Here is a 22,866-nt window from a genome sequence, read left to right on the forward strand (position 1 = left end):
CTCTGCAAGTTTCCCTACCCTTCAGAGCAGGACCGGCTCCAGGGTTTTTGCCGCCCCAAGCGGCGAGAAAAACAAACAAACAAAAAAAACCTACTGCGATCGCCATTGCAATCGGCGGCAGCTCCACCACGCCGCTTTCTTCTTCGGCGGGAATTCGGCAGCAGGTGCCTCCCTCCGAGAGGGACCCGCCACCGAACAGCCCGACGTGCCGCCCCTTCCCCTTGGCCGCCCCAAGCAGCTACTTGCTGGGCTGGTGCCTGAAGCTGGCCCTGCTTCAGAGCTACAAAATTTTCAGCTAATCTAATCTTGAGCAGAGATTGCCAGTAGTGCTGATTTCTGCCAAACTGTGAGGTGGTTTAGTAATGTTCTTCATAGAATATCAGGATTGAAAGGGACCTCAGGAGGTCAGCTAGTCCAAACCCCCTGCTCAAAGCAGGGCCAATCCCCAGACAGATTTTTATCCCAGTTCCCTAAATGGCCCCCTCAAGGATTGAATTTACTACCCTGAGTTTAGCAGGCCAATGCTCAAACCACTGAGCTATCCCTCCCTACTTTCATTTCCTAACCTAAGTGGCCTTCAGCAAAACTTGGGTTTAAACAGTGGCATAAATGACACTACTTGTGCTTAAAGTTAAGCAGATGCTTATTTAATGCATTGCTGGATCAGGACTCTAATCTACATACAGCCTCTAATTGATAGGTGGTGTGATCGCTCCTGAACATATCTTTTACTTATCTTTTTGGGTTGTTGTGAGGTTTCAGTAATATTTGTGAAGTGCTTTGAGACCCTCAGGTGAACAGTGCCATAAAAAGACAAACTGTTAGTATTATTGTATTATTATTACAGAATAAGGAATTGTGTTGTACTCAGTAACTGAGCACTGTAAGATTAGAGCTGGTTGAAAAATGATGGAAAACTTTTTGCAAAATAATTCTGAATTTTTTCAGGAAATCAAAAATTCAAAAGGTTGGTGAATTGAAAAAAATTGACTTGCAGCAACTTAAAATGAACTAATGATTCCGGAATAATCCTCCCTGAAAGAATACCCATAAAGTGCTTGTACAATTAGGTCTAGGTCTTTTTATTTCTACATTATTAATCTAACTGGAATACCCATATTGCCCTCAGTCATTCAGCGCGATCTGGAAAATGACTGTTTCTGACATGCATGCACATTTTGGTGCTAAAGATTGTGATTTGTCCACAGGCAGACAGAGGGAGCAGTGTAGAGCCACACTGCTCCTTGGGGAAACAACGGGTATATCTACACTGCAGCTGGAGGTATAATTTCCATCTTGGGTACACATACCCTCGCTAGCTCTGATCGAGTTAGTGCACTAAAAATAGAGGGGTCGCTGCAGCGACACGAGTGGTGGGATGGGCTAGCGACCATGTATGTAGGCTTTCAGATGGCTCATACTTGGGCATATGGCTCATACTTGGGCAGATAGCTCATGCTTGTGCCGCCAGTGCTACACTTCTGTTTTTAGTGCACTAGCTAGTCAAAACTAGCTTGGATATGTCTACACATGTTGCAATCACACTTCTCAGTTGCAGTGTAGACATGCCCTTAGTGAGGCCATGAGTGGGGAGTGTATGCAGGAAGAGATGGTGGAGAAATGCAGCCAGAAACTCTTTTCAGGGATTAGTGTTCTATTGGGACATAACCAACTTTTGTGTTTGTTTGTTTACAATGTTACTCTCTACATCTGATGCAAAGGGAAAGATTAGGAAGAAGCATTATCTAGTGGTTAGTGCATGGGAGTGAGGAGCTTGGTGGCCTATTATTGGTCTGCCATGGATTCTGTGACTTTGGACAAGACACTTAGGCCCAGATACTCAAAGGCATTTAAGTGTCTAGGCACCTAAATACTTTTGAGCATCTGGGCCTTAACCTCTGTAATTCAGTTTCCCCATCCATAAAACGAGGTTAATAATACATGCCTACCTCCCAGGACTGTTGCAAGGCTTATTTAATTAAAATTTGTAAAGTGCTTTGAAATCCTTGAATTAAATTTAAGAGCCCATTCCTAGTGGGGCCCAAATCAACCAATCTGTTCAAGTGTGCCTTAATCAGCACCAGGCAGCGCCTGTTAAAGATCAGTAATGAGAGAGAATGTGATCAGGTAAACATATAGGGTAGGACTGTCAATTGCAGTTAACTCAAGTGATTAAGTCAAAACAAATTAACTCAATTAAAAAAATAATTGCAGTTTTAAACAACAATAGAATAGCAATTTAAATTTATTATAAATATTTTGGATGTTTTTCTACATTTTCAAATATATTTATTTCAATTACAACACAGACTACAAAGTGTACACTGCTCACTTTATGTGATTATTTTGGATTACAAATATTTGCACTGTAAAAAAGATAAATAAAAGAAATAGTATTTTTCAATTCACCTTGTACAAGTACTGTAGTGCAATTTCTTTATCATGAAAGTGCAATTTACAAATGTAGGATTATTTTTTTACATAACTGCACGCAAAAACAAAACAATGTACCTACAAATCCACTCAGTCCTACTTCTTATTCAGCCAATTGCTAAGACAAACAAGTTATTTTATATTTACGGGAGATAATGCTGCCTGCTACTTATTTGCAATGTGATGTGAAAGTGAGAACAGGTATTCACATGGCACTGTTTTAGTCACTTGACAGCCCTAATATAGGGGCATATGTAAAGTTTAATTACAGAGGTAGCTCAGTCTGGATAAAGATAGCAATGATTTTGATTTGATCTTTCATTCTTGTCACATAAGACAGTGCTGTGCACTGAAGACTCATATAAGATCCTTTAGGATTTCCTTAACAAAATTATTAGCTTTATTTAACACATGCTGAAAAGTCCAAGGCTTTTTTAGAGAAAGATAGCAGTATGACTGGCCTTAGAGCCGGTACTAGATATGCTCTAGTAATTCTTTTGCACAGTCCTTTTCTCCACATAACTATTTAAAAACTGGTTCATACTATCACATTAGTTGCAACAATTTATCAAAATGGAGAGTAATGATAGTCTTGAGGTTAAGTACTGGACTAGGACCTCTGAAGATCTGGGCTCAATTCCCAGCTCTCTTCAAGTTCTGCGTGACCTTAGCCCATTCACTCAGGCCAAGGTCCACAAAGGGACTTGGGCATTGCAATGCTCAGCATTATGGCACCTGGAAAATCACAGGAGTGATACTGTGAACTACAGAGCCTGAGTTAGGCCCCTAGGCTTGCAATACAATGAATGGGAAGAGAGAGGTGCCTTAGAATGCGATCGACAAAAGCCAGAATACTAGACAGGAAGCTGCCTAACTAGCCAATGGAAGATGCTGGTCAAAGGGTGTGTTTTAACCCCCACTGCTCTCACAGAGATAGACGCCTATGTCCAGGCTGCAGGAAGATGCCTCCCTCTGCTTGGGATTCCCAGCTGCAAGCTCTCTCTTGGCATGAGGCACTTGAGTCGTTTTTGCAAGAAACCATGGGGTGGTGAGAAGGACCGATGTCGTGTCTTTTAGCCCAGTGGTTAGGGGACTCACTGGAATATGAGAGCTCTCCAGTTCAACTCCTCCCTCTACCTGAGAGGGAGAAGGGAGTGGAACAGGGATCTACCACCTCTCAGGTGACTGCCTAAGGCTGTTTGGATTCTGGGTCTCCCATGTAAGTGCTTTAACACCAGACTACATAGTCATTCCTATGCTTGCTTGCTCTCTCTGGCCCAGTGTTGAAGCTGTTGCACTGTGGATAAATAATGGAAGAATCACTGGGCCTCCCTGCTCCCTGTCTGTTCTGTGGAAGCTTGCCTATAGGGGCCCAATCCAGTAGGCGAGGTCTGAGCATGCTTTTGGGATTGGGCCCCACAGGCAAGATAAGCAAAGGAATGCCTATCTTTTCCCAGTTTATGCATCACTGTGGGGCGTAGGCATCTGGAAACCTGGCAAGGGGATGCAGTGCACACACTAGAGGCAGAAATAGAGGGGCCTTAGGGAACATTTACTGTAAAACTTTAGGCGATGAGCAATTTTTAGGTGCCTATGGGATTTGGTTGCTGCTGAACAGGTTTTTATGAATCCCAGTGGGGTTCTGATTCTGGGATTTAGGCTCCTAAAGTGGCAGTTAGGTGCCTAAGTCTTTTTGTGAATCTACCCTGCCCTAAGTACATAGATAAATCCTTAAACCCAATATTGATGCATGCTTAGCCCATGCAATAATTTAATTATTGGATTGACACACTGTGGAAAGCAGACATCTAACAATTAAATCTCTGCAGCATAGCCATATGACAAAATGGCTACTAGAGGATGTATGTTACACAATATAATCAAGCAACAAAAAACAAAAGTTCAGATAATTAAAGTAAATGACACTTGTGCCATAGCTGATTTCTGTCAATTCTCCCTTTTTTTTTTAAAACGGGGAGTCACCTGAAATCTCTTTTCAAGTTGTTCCATATGAGAAGAGTATGTTTGAAGAGAATGTGAGTGAATGCTGTGCTGTTAAAAGATGCTATCTGAACAATTTTGGAGAGTGAAATCCTTTATTTACGTTAATGTCTTCCCAACATTGATCCTCTGCCAGTGTAACATAACTCTGACCTGAAGAGATTAATCTGTATGTCTGTTCAGCCTTGGCTTCTCCCCAAATCCGGCCAGTTAGTTCGATTTGTGGTGGTTTTAGGATATGACTGCATGCCCACCAGGAGCTGTACTGAAAGTAGAGCCTTGCAAATCCGCGGATATCCGCTTTACATCCGCAGATATCTGCATCTGCGGATATCCACAGATCGTTTTTGCAGATCGGATGCAGATAAAAATCTTTTATCTGCACAGGGCTCGAACTGAAAGCACCAGTTGATTTCATAAAGACTAGTGAACAGACAAACATGATTTTTAAAAAAATGTGGTCATCACCCATCTGGGCTGTGTTTGAACTGGTGCTTAATATGCAGTACCTTGTTACCATTCCACAAATAGAGCCACTCCTGAAAAGTTTCCTTTTAAAAACGGGTTTGCTATATTTTTTGGTCTAACAAAAGTGTTAAACCTGGAGTCAATTAGCCAAATTGATGTGAGGACTTGATTAGTTTCTGGGAAGGGTACTACTGCCCCAGCTGAGTTTATATAAGGACATCTGAATTGAGTAAGAGGGAAAATAAGCATTAAAAATGATTAGTAGATGAAAATGTAGTTAGAATGCTATTGGTCTTTAAATAATAGTTATGAGTTTGTAAAAAGCAACAAAGAGTCCTGTGGCACCTTATAGACTAACAGATGTATTGGAGCATAAGCTTTCGTGGGTGAATACCCACTTCGTCAGACTTTACAGATCCAGACTAACACGGCTACCCCTCTGAGTTATGAGTTTAGGTCTTTTAAATTTTAGCATTGAAGAGCAGTAGAGAGGGTTTAATAACAAAATAAATCTAAGTATGATCAGAGGGAGAATTATGAGTGTCAGCGGAGAGAGGCCAGAGTGTTTTGGAAGATTACAAATGGGGCTCTGAGGAAAACCTTAATGAGCTGAGGAGAGATCTTTGCTCCTGTTGGAGAGGCTTATGCAGCTCTAGACTTAGCTTTGGGAAGATTGGGGAGCAAGAGCCAGCGATCCTAAGGGAGGAAGAGTGTAGTTTCACAATAAGAGAAATAGTCTGCTCTGGAAGCTGTTAGCTTTCTCTCTCCTTCTTGTGTAGCAGTTACTTGTTGCTCTCTTCTTTCCCAGAGCTGCCTGCATTTTATTTGTTGTACACAAATGTATACAAGGTGCAATTAATATTTAAGAACTCTCATATATAATCCCTCTTTGAACTGGGACCAGTAGCAGCATTGGCTTTGTTAGCAGTTTATGAAGTATTAGCATTATTGTAATTAATTATCCTGTAATAAATATCTGAGCTGTAATAATACAGAAGTCAGCTGGTCATATCCATTCTTTCTGAGAACTAATCAGTTTTATATCAATTAAGCAGACAAAAGACTTGCTGCATTTCCAATTATTATAAACACTGTTAGAACAAAACCTTTATAATGCTTCTCTCAGAAAAATTGGAGAAAAAGTTTTTAAGGTCAATAAGTAGAGAGAGCAGTTTAGTCAGAGAACATTGCTCCATTGCCACAGATATAGTAGATAAAGTAACAATCTGATATTTGTGTGAAAAACAAATCTAATAGTGCTAGCCAGACCAGCAGCAGAGGTACTATTATATTTGGCCCTTCCTACTGAATGCACCTTTGGAAAATATTAAGCACGCTGGAGAGCAGGAGTAGGAATGATGGTGGATCAATTGGCTGCTAGCTTTCAGTTTGGTATGTCTGTCAGGTATATGAAATTAGGTTTCCTTTGGAAGCTGACCCTAAGACCATTCACCTGTGCATAAATGGTAATGTTCTTTATTTTACAGGCACTAACAATATGCTAGGGCAACTTTATATCACAAAGTTGTAGCATGGAATAATTAAGGCTGCCCAAGGCTCTGACCATTCCGTGCTGAAGTGCCTTATTTTGCCCAAAATAGTGATATAAATAATACAAACTAGACCATAACTCTTGATGGATTTTATGAGGAAAAGCCCCTTTAGAGAAAACCTTTCAGGGATGGGGTGGGGCTCTGCTAAATGGCATCTCTATAAGCTCCCAAATGTGTGGCTTTCCTGTTTACAAGCTGAATCCAAAGAGCCCACAGGTGAACTAAGCTCTCCAATTATTTCTCCCCAATCAGGCCCAACAGGAACCATATAAATCTGAATCCGTTCTATGTGAATCTCTGGCTCACAGGTAGCTATACTGCCACAAAATCATTTTACAGAATAAATCATATACCCATATTATTTAAGTCATTTTTGGTTAATATAGCTACAGAATCATAATGAATATTTTGTGTGTGTGTGTGTGTATATATATATATATATACACACACAAAAAATATTAATTATATATATATAATATAATATAATATATATATATATATATATATATATATAATACACACAAAATAATTTTGCTATATAACAGCAGAAGAAAAGAGAAAAACCATGAGGCACAAGTAAAGGAGGGGAAGAGTTTCTGAGGTAAAATATAACAAGAGGTACTCCTAGGGGGAATTCTGTGCCACTGCATGTGTGCACAATTCATGTCCCCTTCAGATTTCTTTGCTTCCCCGCAGAAAAATGACTTTCTGACAGGGAAACAAAGGGAAGCTGCAAGTGTAGTTACACACCACTCCCTAGCTGCACAGGTACATTGTTTCAGGCACCCAGAGCAGCCGGCAGAGAGATACATCACTACAGGGCTGGGGACACCCTAACCAGTGGCTCTTATCCTGAGCTGGGATCAGCTGCTAATCCCATCTGGGCTGGAAGCAGGGGAGGATGGGATTTCCTCTTCCCCTGCAAGGAGTGGCTGTGGCTGTGTCAGAACTACCCCCAGAAATCTCCTCCAGCTTCAGGAGGCTCAGCATCCTTCCCTGCTTCCTGTCCCTATCACTCCTCAGCTGTGGGGGGAGGGGTCACTCTATGGGGAGCAGCTCCCCCATCTGCCCACCCCCATGCATCTGGACCTCCCATACCCAGACACTTCCACTAAGCCTCACGGTACACCCAGAAACACCCTAACCCTCCATACCCAAACCTCACCCCAATGAACCTCAACCCCTACATCTGGAGCCCCCCTGTACCCAGACCCCCTGCCTCCAGACCTCCACCCCTGCTCCCAGACCTGTGTTAGGTGGAGGCAGTAAATTTTGAACTGGGTGTGCCTAATTATTGCAATGAATAACTAACAGAACACAAAGTAGGTTTTAGGAGGGTTTTCTCTTCACGTAACTAGTAATAAAATAAAGGGAAATAACTAGAGATGGATTTTCTTCTTTTCTGTACCCAAGGTATGTTCTTATCGTCTCCTTTGCTTAAAAAAATATACGCAGAGATTGGACATTTAATAAGTGAAGTACAAATTTCATAATATTAACTTTGTAACTGTGATATGAGACAAACAGATGAACAGACTTCAGAAGAAAATTGAGTGTAACATGAGGCTGAACAATGTGAAGGAGTAGAGGAGTTTGCATCACAGGTTACTATACACTGGTAGACATTGGCTTCATACATCCAATTTTGTATTTCCCCCTGTATTTTAACAGAGAGGCAATTGTTCTTATTCAATATGTTGCCATGTTCCACAGCTTTTTGCCATATTGTGTAACAGGAAGCTACTGGTACCAGCAGACGCTCTCAAGAGTCAGGTAGGAAATTGCATCTACAATTACACTAGCTAGAATAAGGGGGAGGGATAGCTTGGTGGTTTGAGCATTGGCCTGCTAAACCCAGGGTTATGAGTTCAATCCTTGAGGGGGCCACTTAGGGATCTGGGGCAAAATCAGTACTTGGTCCTGCTAGTGAAGGCAGGGGGCTGGACTTGATGACCTTGCAAGGTCCCTCCTAGTTCTAGGAGATAGGATATCTCCATTAATTAAAAAAAAAAAAAAAAAGTTATCAAACCCCATATTTCAGGACGTAACTAATCTCCAGCTGGGATCAGGAAGAAATCTCCTCCCTTTCCTGTGTCATAGTCTGGAATGGTTTGGTTATTTGAGGTTTCACACCTTAATCTGAATCATTAGTATCACGGGTAGAGACAGGATACTGTACTCAGTTGACTATTGGTTCTTATATGCTCAGGAATCAGTTACAGAAAACCTGTTGATGTTCCCTAGTACTGTGCCAATGAACATGTCTGACCGAGCCATGAAGGTATTCTCTAGGTAGTCAGCTGATATGATTCTCTGTGTGTATATTTATACATTTGTCATAAAAATATTTTTACAGTACTCAAAATCTGCCAAATGCATTACAGAATAAATAAAAAAGACAAGGCCCCACTTTGCAGAGTTTATAATCTAATTTTAGTACATCAGAGAGATGTGTCTGAAGGAGAGGAGTTGATAGGATTTCTTTTCATAAGCAATATTTTCTATTTTCAGAATGAGTCATAGGTTACAGTGAGTAAAGTAATCATTAGTGAATAATATTTAAAAATACATACCACCCTTTAGACATACATTGTATTTCAAACAAACCAGAAGAAATGGACTGTCAGAGTTCCATATGTTTGATTTTTAGAGGAAAATATTAGAGCTGTTGATAAAAAGACTTATAGACAGAGTTTTATCAAAGAGAACTCTCCTGAGAGGACTTGGCACATCCATGGTTATGGATTAAATGATATACCTGAGGGACAAGTACTTAGATTATAATTTTTGACACAGAACCCATTTTAAAACTGCTTGTAAATGGCAGATGCCCATCTTGCTTAAGTCCCTTAGCTTGGTCAGTTTTGATCTATTGCTTTTGGGGGAGTCTTAAGGACTAAATCACAGACTGCAAAAGTATAATTTTAATAACCAAAATTATATACGGAGGCCATGCTGATCTGGTATCTCAATGTCCTTTTCAAATTAACCATGGAAATTGTTATATTTTTCTGATAATTTTTCTTTCTCCTTTTTTTGGCTGCCATGATAAACATTAGCTGGCATGATGATCATTAGTGACCTTTTGATTGCTTAATGTCCTGTATACATTGAAGGATAAGTGTAATGATTCAGATCATTATAACCTGACCTGAACCTTCTCCACAAATTCAGTATGAATTTGAATCTTTTTTTGGTGTGGTTTAAAAGTGTTTTGACAATCTTTTTCCTCATTTACATAAAGCTCTGTATGCTTATGGTTTTGGCTGAGAGCAAAAGTATTAAATGCCACTCCCCCCCCCCCAAAAAACATATTTAGTGTTTCACTTAGGGGTACAACCAGTGAGCATCAGAATTCTCAGGAAGCAGCCTGTTCCTATCAGACTTCTAGCCTGATTTCTTTACCAAAGTATTTTGAATGAGCTTAAGTTTCTGGGTACCTATACTTCATACTGAACTGAACTTCCAAATATTTGAAAGTTCATCCTCCATTAATATTAGTGACCTAGGAAAAAGAAACTAAAATACATAAAGATGGAGAAAGTATAGTGGATGCACACCAGAATGATTAAGGAATTCTGGGGAAAGAAACTGAGGACAGTCTAGTGAAATACAACCTCTGTACTAAAGCTACAAAGAGACCAAGTGGCCCTGATGAAGCAACATATTTTGGAAACCTAAAAAACCAGGACGTTCCTATCTGAAATTGTCAAATACTAGGGGGAAATAAATTATAAATGAAGCTGTGAATGTACTATTCCACAATCATCTTCAGGCAAAAGTTTGTGACACAGAGTATATGCATACATGAGTGTATTTACCTCTATTAAGGAAAGGTTAAATTTCTGGCTTTGACAGGCATCAAAATTCCTATATGAAAAGATAGTCCAAGTGCAAATTGTGGGTATGAATATAGTGTAAACACACTAAAGTGGTATTATAATTGTACCCAGATACTGCAGTAATGGAAACATGATAGATTCAGAAATATAATCTCAGATAATCTACTTGTGGCACCTTAGAGACTAACAAATTTATTAGAGCATAAGCTTTCGTGGGCTACAACCCGCTTCTTCGGATGCATATAGAGTGAAACATATATTGAGGAGATATATATACACACATACAGAGAGCATGAACAGGTGGGAGTTGTCTTACCAACTCTGAGAGGCCAATTAAGTAAGAGAAAAAAAACTTTTGAAGTGATAATCAAGATAGCTCAGTACAGACAGTTTGATAAGAAGCAAGTGTGAAAATACTTACAAGGGGAGATAGATTCAATGTTTGTAATGGCTCAGCCATTCCCAATCTTTATTTAATCCTGAGTTGATTGTGTCTAGTTTGCATATCAATTCCAGCTCAGCAGTCTCTCGTTGGAGTCTGTTTTTGAAGTTTTTCTGTTTTAAGATAGCCACCCGCAGGTCTGTCATAGAATGGCCAGACAGGTTAAAGTGTTCTCCCACTGGTTTTTGAGTATTATGATTCCTGATGTCAGATTTGTGTCCATTAATTCTTTTGCGTAGAGACTGTCCGGTTTGGCCAATGTACATGGCAGAGGGGCATTGCTGGCACATGATGGCATATATCACATTGGTAGATGTGCAGGTGAACGAGCCCCTGATGGTATGGCTGATGTGATTAGGCCCTATGATGATGTCACTTGAATAGATATGTGGACAGAGTTGGCATCGGGCTTTGTTACAAGGATAGGTTCCTGGGTTAGTGTTTTTGTTCAGTGATGTGTGGTTGCTGGTGAGTATTTGCTTTAGGTTGGGGGGTTGTCTGTAAGCGAGGACAGGTCTGTCTCCCAAGATCTGTGAGAGTAAAGGATCATCTTTCAGGATAGGTTGTAGATCTCTGATGATGCGCTGGAGAGGTTTTAGTTGGGGGCTGAAGGTGACAGCTAGTGGTGTTCTGTTATTTTCTTTGTTGGGCCTGTCTTGTAGGAGGTGACTTCTGGGTACTCGTCTGGCTCTGTCAATCTGTTTTTTCACTTCAGCAGGTGGGTATTGTAGTTTTAAGAATGCTTGATAGAGATCTTGTAGGTGCTTGTCTCTATCTGAGGGATTGGAGCAAATGCGGTTATATCTTAGAGCTTGGCTGTAGACAATGGATCGTGTGGTGTGTCCTGGATGGAAGCTGGAGGCATGTAGGTAAGTGTAGCGGTCAGTAGGTTTCCGGTATAGGGTGGTATTTATGTGACCATCGCTTATTAGCACAGTAGTGTCCAGGAAATGGACCGCTTGTGTGGATTGATCTAGGCTGAGGTTGATGGTGGGATGGAAATTATTGAAATCATGGTGGAATTCCCATGGTGGAATTCCTCAAGGGCTTCTTTTCCATGGGTCCAGATGATGAAGATGTCATCAATATAGCGCAAGTATTTTCACACTTGCTTCTTATCAAACTGTCTGTACTGAGCTATCTTGATTATCACTTCAAAAGTTTTTTTTCTCTTACTTAATTGGCCTCTCAGAGTTCGTAAGACAACTCCCACCTGTTCATGCTCTCTGTATGTGTGTATATATATCTCCTCAATATATGTTTCACTCTATATGCATCCGAAGAAGTGGGTTGTAGCCCACGAAAGCTTATGCTCTAATAAATTTGTTAGTCTCTAAGGTGCCACAAGTACTCCTGTTCTTTTTGCGGATACAGACTAACACGGCTGCTACTCTGAAACCTGTCAGATAATCTAAATAGCTCAAACTTTCCCATACTAAAAAGGATAATGTTTCAAGCCTATGTGGCCAAAAAGCAAGTCTTAGAGTCTGAATATACTATAAATATGCTAAAATGATATTTATATAACTGGAAAAGGCTCTCTCAGTCTAGTTATCAAATGTCCCTTACTAAACAGGAGATTGAGTGGTTAAAGGGTCTTTATCAAGGTATGAAGAATGAAGATCTCAGCTCTCTCTCAAAAACTAAACTTCTCAAAATGGACACCAAAGTCTATTGACAAATCATAAAAATGAAGGACCTCAAGAGAGCATCTAATCCATTCCCTTTCCCCTCCCCCCCAACATCCACACACACACAAGATTAAGTATACCTAGACCCAGGGCCGGCTTTAGGCACTGCGGGGCCCGATTCGAAAGAGCTGCCGCCGAAGACAGCGGCGGGACTTCAGTGGCAACTCAATTGGCTGCCGGTGCCTTCGGCGGCACAGCGGCGGAGGGTCCTTCTTCCGCGACAGCGATCGAGCTGCCACCGAAGTCCCGCCGCTGTCTTCGGCAGCAGCTCAATTGGCTGACAGTGCCTTCAGCGGCACGTTGGTGGAGGGTCCTTAGGGGCGTGGGGCCCTCTTAGGGGCGCGGGGCCCGATTCGGGGGAATCGGGTGAATCGCCCTAAAGCCGGCCCTGCCTAGACCATCCACAACAGGTATTTATATAATCTGTTCTTAAACTCTCCAGTGAAGGGGATTCCACAACTTTCCAAAGTAATCTGTTCCAGTACTTATAGTTTGAAAGTTTTCCCTAATATCTAACCTAAATCTCCTTTGCTGCATACTAAGCTGGTTGTTTCTTGTCCTGCCCTTGGTGTTCATGGAGAACAATTGGACCTCTTTCTAACAACCTTTTACATATTTGAATACTTAGCATGTGCCCCCTCAGCCTTCTTTTCTCTAGACTAAACATGCCCGATTCTTTCAACCTCATATGTCACGTTTTCCAAACCTCTTATTTTTGTTGCTCTCCTCTGGATTCTCTCCAGTTTGTTCATATCTTTCTTAAAGTGTGGTGCCCAAAACTGGCCAGATTACTCCAGCTGAGGCCTCACCAGTACAGAGTAGAGCAGAACAGTCACCTCCCATGCCTGATGTATGGCACTCCTGTTAGTACATTCAGAATATTTGTCTTTTTGGCAACAGCTTCACATTGTTGACTCTCATTTAATTTCCAAGCTACTATAACCCCCCACATCCTTTTCTGCAGTTCTCTTTCCTAGCCGGTTATTCCCCATTTTGTATTTGTGCAGTTGATTTTTCCTTCTTAAGTGTGGTACTTTACATTTTTTTTGTCTTTTTTTTTTAAATCTCAACTAAAGATTTGTGGATAGTTTGATTTCTAGACCCAATCAACCAAGTAGGCCAGTTGAGACAGTGTTAAAGCTTTATCCCAAATGTTTTATTATTTCTTTGTATTACCATAGTGCTTATGAGCCCCAGTTATGCTAGGTGCTATTCAGAGCCCAGTTGTGCTGGGTGCTGTATAAACACAGAAAAAAGGACAGTCCCTACCCCAAAGAGTTTACAATCTAAGTATAAGATGAGAGACAATGGATGGATAAGGACTGACCAGCCGGGGCATACTAGGAAACAATAAGACCATATTCTTTAGCATGATAGCCAGTATTCTCAGTACATCAGCAGCCTAAGGGCTAGTCTACACAAGGCAGTTTATGTCAACCTAATTATGTCAGTGTCTACACTACAGCCTTCCTTCCACTGATGAAAGTGCCTTACTATACCGACATAATAATTCCACCTCCATGAGAGGCGTAAGTCTTATGTCGGTGTAGTTAGGGTGACCCAATGTCTGTCTAGACACTGGGACCCTTATGTTGACAGTCTGGTCAATTTCATGGCACCTGCTGTGAAATTGACATGAAAGCCCCCGTTCCCCTAGAGAGCTGGGCAGCTGGACCCTGTTCCCAGCTAGGAGCTGGGGTGAGAAGCCCGAGGGGCTTCAGACCCAGATCCCAGCTGGGAGCTAGGATGAGAAGCCGGGACAGCTTAGAACCCTGATCCCAGCTGGGAGTCGGGGCGAGAAGCCTGAGGGGTGTCCCCCCCACCCACTCTCTGCCGGGAGCCAGGCAGCTTTGTCAGTTTCATGGCTCGGGGAGCAGGCGGGGAGGAGAGGGGGACTGAGAAGCCCTGGCCGGTTTCCCCCACTCCCTGCGGGGAATGGGGAGTGAGAGGGAGGTAGCCTCCTAGGAGCCCAGGAGCCTGCAGCAGCCAGGCTCCTGACAGGGAGCTGCCAGAAGAACTGAGAGACCAGGCTCTCAGCTCCCCACAGTGCCTCTGTTAGCTCAGTGGAAGCGCTCCTGGTGAGGACGCCGACCACCGACCCAGGAAGGCAGGGTAGACATGCACCACCGCAGTAATATAGGTTGACTTAGGTTTGTAGTGTAGACATACCCTAACTATTGTCAAGATTTTTGTAAACATGATGGGGAAAAAGGAGCATTTTAGGGAAGGATTTGAAGGAGAATGATGAAGTGGCTTTGCGGATGTTTACTGGGATGTTTACCTACTCTCAAGCATGAAGGGCAGCACAGGAAAGAGCACAAAGGTGCTTGTTTGATAATGTAATAAGTGGAGGATGGAGGCTGACATCATGAGGTAAATGTTGACCTTTCAATACTGAATGAGAGATGATAGGTAGGATGGGGATGGGTCATGAAGGGCCTTGAAAATGGAAACAAGTAGCTTGTGTTTAATGTGATAGAGAAGAGGGAAAGGGCGGAGGGATGAGGAGGTCACATGGTCAACGTCACAGGCTAGGAAAATGATCTTTGTAGCAGTGTTCTGAATGGATATGAGCAGAACAAGATGGCATTTTTCATGGTGTGTGGCTGCATAGGACAGACCGATCTTAGACGTTACGCAGATTCTTTCTGCATAAAAACTTTTCCACAATTCAAATGAGACTTTGGGGAGCCACATTCTCCATGTGCCAGAGGCTGGGGTATTGAGACTTGGGGAGGCAATGGTGAATGCACAGACGAATATTTTACCAGAGATAGAGTCAAGGCACTGGTATATTTTTGCCAATGTTGTGATGGTGATCGGTTGATTTGCAGACACAGGATGTGTTGGAGAAAATGGAATTTAGGGTCAAGAACATGACACCAAGATTGTAGAGCGACAGTGAGCGCAAATAGGAGTTGTGAATTGAGGAAATAAATGGAGATGGTTTCAGGTGCTAAAAGAGACTCTCTTGTCTTCGACTCATTTACCAGCATTCAATGTGATGACTCGTCTGTACCTAGCAAAGGCTACAGTCAGATGCTTGGCAAAATTCTAAGGTTGATGTTAGGATATGAATAACATTCTGTTCCAGTATTGCTGGGTGGGTTGGTGAGCATGACTGAGCAATACTCAATGGCAACACCCGAGAATTCTTCAAAGCTTCTTTCTGTCTGCTGTTACTCAGCTACATCTATCATTTGGCCAGGAGATGTCACAGCAAGTTTGTAGCTATTGTGACATTGAACTCCCCTTACTATATTTAGACCAGTACATTTCAGAAATGAAATCTATGAAGGTCCCAGATTAGAAGAAAACTAAGGAAAGGTTAGTCATTTCAGCTTTATTGAAAGGCAACAAAGTAATATGAATTTGTCCTTTCAAATCTTTATAATTTTTGCAAGAATTTTACCATCAGAATGTAGGGCCAACAGTTATTTTGGAGACATTACCTCACTATGAATGGATCAGACCATAATTGCTTTCCGTTTACTAAATCGTGTATCATGCACATCTGTTGAAGAGTCCTGTTTGGTCAGTCAAAACAGTTTTGCCATTACATAATCTGCATGGGGGAGACAACAACATAGTCATTTCCCAACTTCCTGACCTTGGAATTGAAACATTGATTGCATTGAGTATTATACTTTAATCCCTTCACTACTGAGGGAGTTGCAGCCTCCTGAATGAATTTTGTCATTTTGTGTGAGGGGAAATTTTCATATAGTTGTAAATAGTGTTCTTTCTTTGAGATGCCTTAAGAAAACTACACAACCATTATTTTTCTTTGCAGACCACGCAATTTTAGTAGCATTTTGTTTTTGAGGACATAACACAGTAAAAAAAAAGTACCCAATGTGGACACATCCAATATTTCTTAAAATACAGGTAAGCCTGTGACATATGCTCTGTAGAAACGTGTGTGTCTGTGTGTGTGTAAATATATAAAAATATTGTTGTGATCAGTACATACGGGTATATAAATGCTAGAAAAAATAGTCTATGTATTTATTAATCAAAAAGTGATGAACACAAGGGAAGTCAAATTTGTATTTCAGTCTTGGAACTAAAGCTAACCTTATACTTACTTGATGAATCTTCTAAATGCCAAAGATGCCCTAGCACATATATACTGTTATCCATTTCTGAAATAGCAGCTTAAATCCAGCTTTCCCAGCTGATGTATATTTTACCAGTTTTAAACCAATATCACTAAATCCTGGAAAACTTTGACTATTCCCACTAACACCAAATGTAACTCTGTCAAATAAAAGGAAACAAGAATATTGGCATACCTCCGAAATGCACTGCCTGCCAGATCCTGTTCACATTGAAGCCGGTGGCTACCTTTCCATTCACTTTTATGAGAACAAGATGAGATCTCACGTCTTAAGCACAACAGTACCATATATAATATATATACCATCTGGAGGGAGAACAGGTTTGTAAAATCCCACTTTGTCTCTCTTTCTGCTGTGAATGTCGTGTTCTACTCACCCATAACTTTTTGGCTTGAACCCAAAAAAGTAATTCAGCCGTAGGTATTATGGCACATGTATACATTTTCTGTAATTGTACATGTAGTGATGATTTCAGGAATATATAACATGTTTACTTTAAAGCTTTTTACGTTATAACTCTCTGAGTCTGAAGCAATATCAAGGAGTACTGCAAAAATCATTCCATTTTCCATTAACCTGTCCACAAGTCTTTCTGGCAGAGCTACAGGCAACATAAATATGGGCACATTTTTGGATTTCCTCATATGTTCTGATTTACAAATACTATTTTGTATCTTTCATGGTAAAATTAATTTCTGTGGGACCAACCTTCTATCAAACCAGAGAAAATGGTGGGTGAGGTGCTTACCCAAATACTTTTTATTTAATTCCCAAATGTGTCTGCTGGGAATTAGAGTGGACGCTTGACTGACCAAATGTCATATCAACACTGTTTTTACCAACAGCACTAGCAAAGTAGTATATTTTTGTTTGTTTGGACAGATGATGCAAAACCAAGCTGGACAACATGGATTAATGCCCCCTGAGCACATCTGGTAATAGAAGAAATCATTTCCTATTACTCTCAGAATTCAGATGATGGTGATTGTGGTGACTTATTTTGCAACATTTAAATAGTGCCAGATGCCTTATGGTACAAATCAAATTATGGTCCCTACGCCAATGCAGTCCAAGAGTCTGATCCAAAGATCATTGAAGTTACTGAAGTCTTTCTGTTGACTTTCACAATTCCCACTGACATTCTCATCGATGGAGCAGAGTGCACATCCGCCATGTATGCATGGAGCAGCCCCAGGAAAGCGTGTCCCCCTGAAGCGCAACATCTTTAGTGCTACAGTCCGGCTTCCCCTGTACTCTGGGCTGAGGCACGTATATAGCAGAATCTAACCCCAAACGTTTAGAGCCAAATTCATATTTGGTAAATGCAGATACACTGACGATGAATTTGGCCAGTAACCTCATTTTATTTCCTAAACCTGGACAGGTCTCTCTAAAGAATCTAAATGAATGAACCTTCACACAGATAAAAATGTGCCAATCCCCTTTTTATAGCAAATATGGTGTGAGCCCTATTTTCTGATTCAAGTTGCCCCCGGTATGCTATTGAAAGGTGGTGTCATTTATATGCATTCAGATACCATGTATCAGATATCACGTATGATGTTCTATAGTACATACACAGATATCTCTTTTGGCTCTTTCTCTTTATATATATCAATCATACAACACCATGGTATCTATCTATCTATCTATCTATCTATCTATCTATCTATCTATCTATCTATCTATCTATCTATATAGTGCTAAGACAGAGTTAGTTATAGTTCACATTTGGATAGGTGTGGCTCTATAAATCTATTGTGCACTATAATACTGTATCTGGTGTCCTTTTATGCCTTTCCCTAGTTCACACACCCATAGTTCATCTTGTTTGGAATGTTGCTAACTCTTGAAGGGAAGTGTTTCTATGAATTGGTGTTCCTATGAACTGATCTATCCACTATCCTCCGCTTTCTTCATATCACAGGTCTACATATTCAAACATGAGGCTGGAGAGAATGGATATCTGGAAATCCAAAAATGGGAGCAGCTGTTATTTGCTAGTATATGATGAAAATATTGTGGCTGGCTGACTGGGCCATCTGCAGCCCAAGTTTCTTATACCAAGCTAGAATTTTCCCTGTGGCATCATTTGTTTTTATCATTTGCTGTGTTCTGCCCGCCCCTTCTATATGTTTGTCGCACTCAACAACATACAAGGGTTTATTTCTAGGTGTGTCCTGCCAGGAAGCATCAACAGTGCTTTCGTAGTGGATCATTGTGGAGAATTACACATCGCTTTTGTCTATATATTTCAACCAATGTTTCCTCACATCTGAGAGCACTTATTTCTCCATGCCCCTGCTTTTTGGCAACAAGGTTTTGGAGTAGCCATTCCTGTTTGAGTAGCACAATCTTCACCTCTATCTAAACAATACAGAGGCCTAAACAAAGTGATTTCTAACAGTAATCATACAGAGTCTATAATAAATGATAATGAATGGAAGCCATTCAGAAGTAGGGAGGGACTGGACTTTATTTAAAATTGGGCCTGACTTTCTTTTTTTTGTTTCTCAAACTGTGGGCCAGCAAGGGATCTGTTTTCCCCCCGATATGCACGCTAAGTGACAGTTTTTGACAGTATGACCCACTGCGTCTGATGAAGTGGGTATTCACCCATGAAAGCTTATGCTCCAATACATCTGTTAGTCTTAAACGTGCCACAGGACTCTCTGTTGCTTTTTACAGATCCAGACTAACACGGCTACCCCTCTGATATTCATATATCTGACATTGACTTACTCTTTGACCTTGGGAGTGTCATTTAACATCACTGTACGTAGGGGCAGTGACTCTGAAAAAGAGTTAGATATTCAGCTGAATGTGAGTTCCCAGTGCAACTCTGTAGCCAAAAGGGCTAATGTGATCCTTAGAAGCATAAACTGGAGAATCCCGAGTAAGAACAAAGAGGTTATTTTACCTCTGTATTTGGCCCTGGTGCAATACTGTGTCCAGTCTGGTGTTCACAATTCAAGAAGGATAAATTGGAAAGAGTTCAGAGAAGAGTCACAGGAATGACTAAAGGATTTAGAAAACATGCCTTATAGCAAAAGACTCAAGGAGCTCAGTCTAGGAACTCTGTCGAAGAGAAGGTTAAGGGGTGATTTGATTACAGTCTGTAACAGGAGTGGTCAATCTTACTGGCCTCCAAGCTGCATACAACAATCTTCAGAAGTTTGAGAGCTGTGGCACACCTGCCAGGGGCCGGTGATTGGGGCTTCGGCCCCACAGGAGGCACCTGACAGAGCTTGGGGCTTCAGCCCCACTCCTGCTGAAGCCCCAAGCCCTGGCAGGTGCGCCCCACAGGGCTGAATCCCCCAAAGTCCCCTCCCCGCTGGGCAGAAGCTCCTACCCATCAACCCACCACCCTCAAGGAGCGGGACCGCTCGGGGACCGAGCAGTGCCCGACAGCCGCGGATGTCCTCCGGGAGATCATCGACCCTCACTCCCTGGTGGACGTCTGGCGCGACCACCACCCGGACGACGTTTTGACGTTCACCTTTGTCCGGGTGGAGGCCCATCAGTTGCGCCACTCCCGGTTGGACTGCATATATCTGTCACGCTTCTACCTTCGATGTGCCCACATCCGGCCAGCCCCGTTTTCGGATTACCATCTAGCCACCGTGATGGTCTCTCTCTGTGCGGAGAGGCCAGGGCCGGCCTATTGGCATTTCAACAACAGCTTGTTGGAGGATGTGGGCTTCGTGGCGTCCTTCCGAGAGTTCTGGCTGGCCTGGCGAGGGCAGAGGCACACCTTTCCCTCGGCGCGGCGGTGGTGGGTCGTGGGGAAGGTGCGCGCCCGGCTCTTCTGCCGTGACTACACCCGGGGCACCAGCTGACGGAGGGATGCGGTGATAGGGCAGTTGGAACGGGAGGTCTTAGAGCTGGAGAGGTGTCTGGCCGCCAGCCCTGAGGATCCATCCCTCTGCGGGGTGTGCCAGGAGAAGCGGGAGGAGCTCCGGGCCCTCGAGGACCATCGGGCCCGGGGTGCCTTTGTTCGATCCCGCATCTGCCTCCTTCGGGAGATGGATCATGGCTCCCGCTTCTTCTACGCCCTGGAGAAAAAGAGGGGGGCCAAGAAGCACATCACCTGCCTCCTGGCGGCGGACGGCTCCCCCCTCATGGATCCGGCGGAGATGTGCGGGAGGGCCAGGGCCTTCTACCCAGGCCTTTTCTCCCTGGATCCAACCGATCCTAATGCTTGCAGAGTGCTCTGGGATGGACTCCCGATGGTCAGCGCGGGCGACCGAGACCGGCTAGAGCTGCCTCTCACTCTGGCCAAGTTCTCGGAAGCCCTCCGCCACATGCCCACCAATAAATCTCCGGGCAAGGACGGGCTGACCGTGGAGTTCTACTGTGTGTTTTGGGATATCCTCGGCCCAGACCTAGTCACTGTCTGGGCTGAGTCCTTGCAGAGCGGGGTCCTCCCTCTTTCGTGCAGGTAAGCCTTGCTCGCCTTATTGCCGAAGAAGAGGGACCTCCGCGACTTACGGAATTGGCGTTCCATCTCGCTCCTCAGCACGGACTACAAAATTGTAGCCAAGGCCATCTGGCTGCGGCCAGGGTCCGTGCTGGCGGACATGGTCCATCCAGACCAGACCTATACCATCCCGGGCCGCACCATATTCGATAATCTGTATCTGGTCCGGGACCTCTTGGAGCTCGGGTGTAGGGATAGTCTGTCGTTCGCCCTCCTGTCCCTGGATCAGGAGAAGGTGTTCGACAGGGTGGACCATGGGTATCGCCTGAGCACTCTGCGAGTGTTTGGCTTTGGACCCCAGTTTGTGGGTTTTCTCCAGGTGCTGTATGCTTCCACGGAGTGTCTAGTCAGGCTCAACTGGACCCTGACCAAACCGGTCAGCTTCGGGCGACGAGTACGGCAGGGGTGCCCCCTCTCGGGCCAGCTGTACGCTCTGGCGATTGAGCCCTTCCTCTGCCTCCTCCGCAGGAGGTTGACGGGGTTGGTGCTGCAAGAGCTGGAGCTGCGGCTGGTCCTGTCGGCGTACGCCGACGACGTGCTCCTCGCGGTCCAGGACCTGGGTGACTTGGCACGGGTGGAGGCTTGCCAGGCCATCTACTCGGCAGCCTCCTCCGCCCGGGTCAACTGGGTCAAGAGCTCTGGCCTGGTGTTCGGGGACGGGTGGCAGGCAAGCTCCCTCTCACCCACACTTCAGGCCATCCGGTGGAGCACAGGTCCGCTGCTCCATCTTGGCCTTTACCTTTCTGCCACACATCCGTCTCTGCCGGAGAACTGGTACGGTTTAACAGGCAGGGTGACGGAGCGGCTCTGGAAATGGACAGGACTACTCCAGTGCCTCTGCCTCCGACGGAGGGTACTGGTGCTCAATCAACTAGTCCTGTCCATGCTCTGGTACCAACTCAACACCCTGGTCCCGGCCCCGGGCTTCCTGGCCCACCTCCGGACGGTGATTCTGGAGTTCTTTTGGCCAGGACTGCACTCGGTCTCTGCAGGGGTCCTCCACCTTCCCCTGGAGGAGGGAGGGCAGGGCCCGAAGTGTCTACACACTCAGGTCCATGTCTTCCACCTCCAGGCCCTGCAGCGGCTCCTGTATGGTGCAGGTAGTCCAGCATGGAAAGTACTGGCGCACGCCTTCCTGCGCCGCTTCCGAGGGCTCTGATATGACCGGCAGCTCCTTTATCTCCATCCGAGAGGTCTTCTGCGAGACCTCTCTGGGCTGCTGGTCTTCTACCAGGACCTCCTCCGGACCTGGAAGCTGTTCTCAGCGACCAGGTCCGTGGCGGCCACCGAGGGAGCAGATCTCCTCGTGGAGCCCCTGCTACACAACCCCCAGCTCCATGTGCAGGTGGCGGAGTCCTCCTCGGTGCGCCAGAGGTTGGTCCTGGCAGAAGTCACCAGAGTCGGAGACCTCCTGGACTACAACCAGGGAGACTGGCTGGATCCCCTGACGCTCGCTCAGCACATGGGGCTCTCCAGGCCTCATACTCCCTAGTGCGTACTTCAGGAGGTGAGGGCCGCTTTGCCGCCCGCTCGACCAAGTCCTGCGACAGGGCACGCCCCACCCACCCTCCACCCCAGGCCCTCCGGACTTCTTCATCGGGCCCCTGCCCCATGGACCCAACCGCCCCCCCCCCCCGCGCCATACAGGAGCCTTCACCGCGAGCTGGCTGCATGACTTGCAGCTGGTTCATTGCCAGATCGCGCCAAGGAAACATCTATACACGCTCATGCTCCACACCCTCCACTTCCTTACAAAGTGGCAGGACCTCCTGCCACCTCTAGAGGGTGAGGAGCCCCGGTGGGCCAGCCTATACTCTGCCTTGGTCCCGAGGCCC

General features: G+C 44.1%; 1 protein-coding gene across 1 annotated transcript in view; it reads right to left on the reverse strand.

The window, feature by feature from the left end:
• Positions 1-21,058, reverse strand: part of PRG4 (proteoglycan 4) — a 61,368-nt gene extending 40,310 nt beyond the window's left edge. Inside the window, exon 1 of the mRNA XM_065409921.1 lies at positions 21,043-21,058. Coding sequence (XP_065265993.1) covers positions 21,043-21,058 — 16 coding nt within the window. The remainder of the gene's footprint in view (positions 1-21,042) is intronic.
• Between the last annotated feature and the right edge of the window lie 1,808 nt (positions 21,059-22,866).

This window comes from Emys orbicularis, chromosome 8, assembly GCF_028017835.1.
Source record: "Emys orbicularis isolate rEmyOrb1 chromosome 8, rEmyOrb1.hap1, whole genome shotgun sequence".
Lineage (NCBI taxonomy): Eukaryota > Metazoa > Chordata > Testudines > Emydidae > Emys > Emys orbicularis.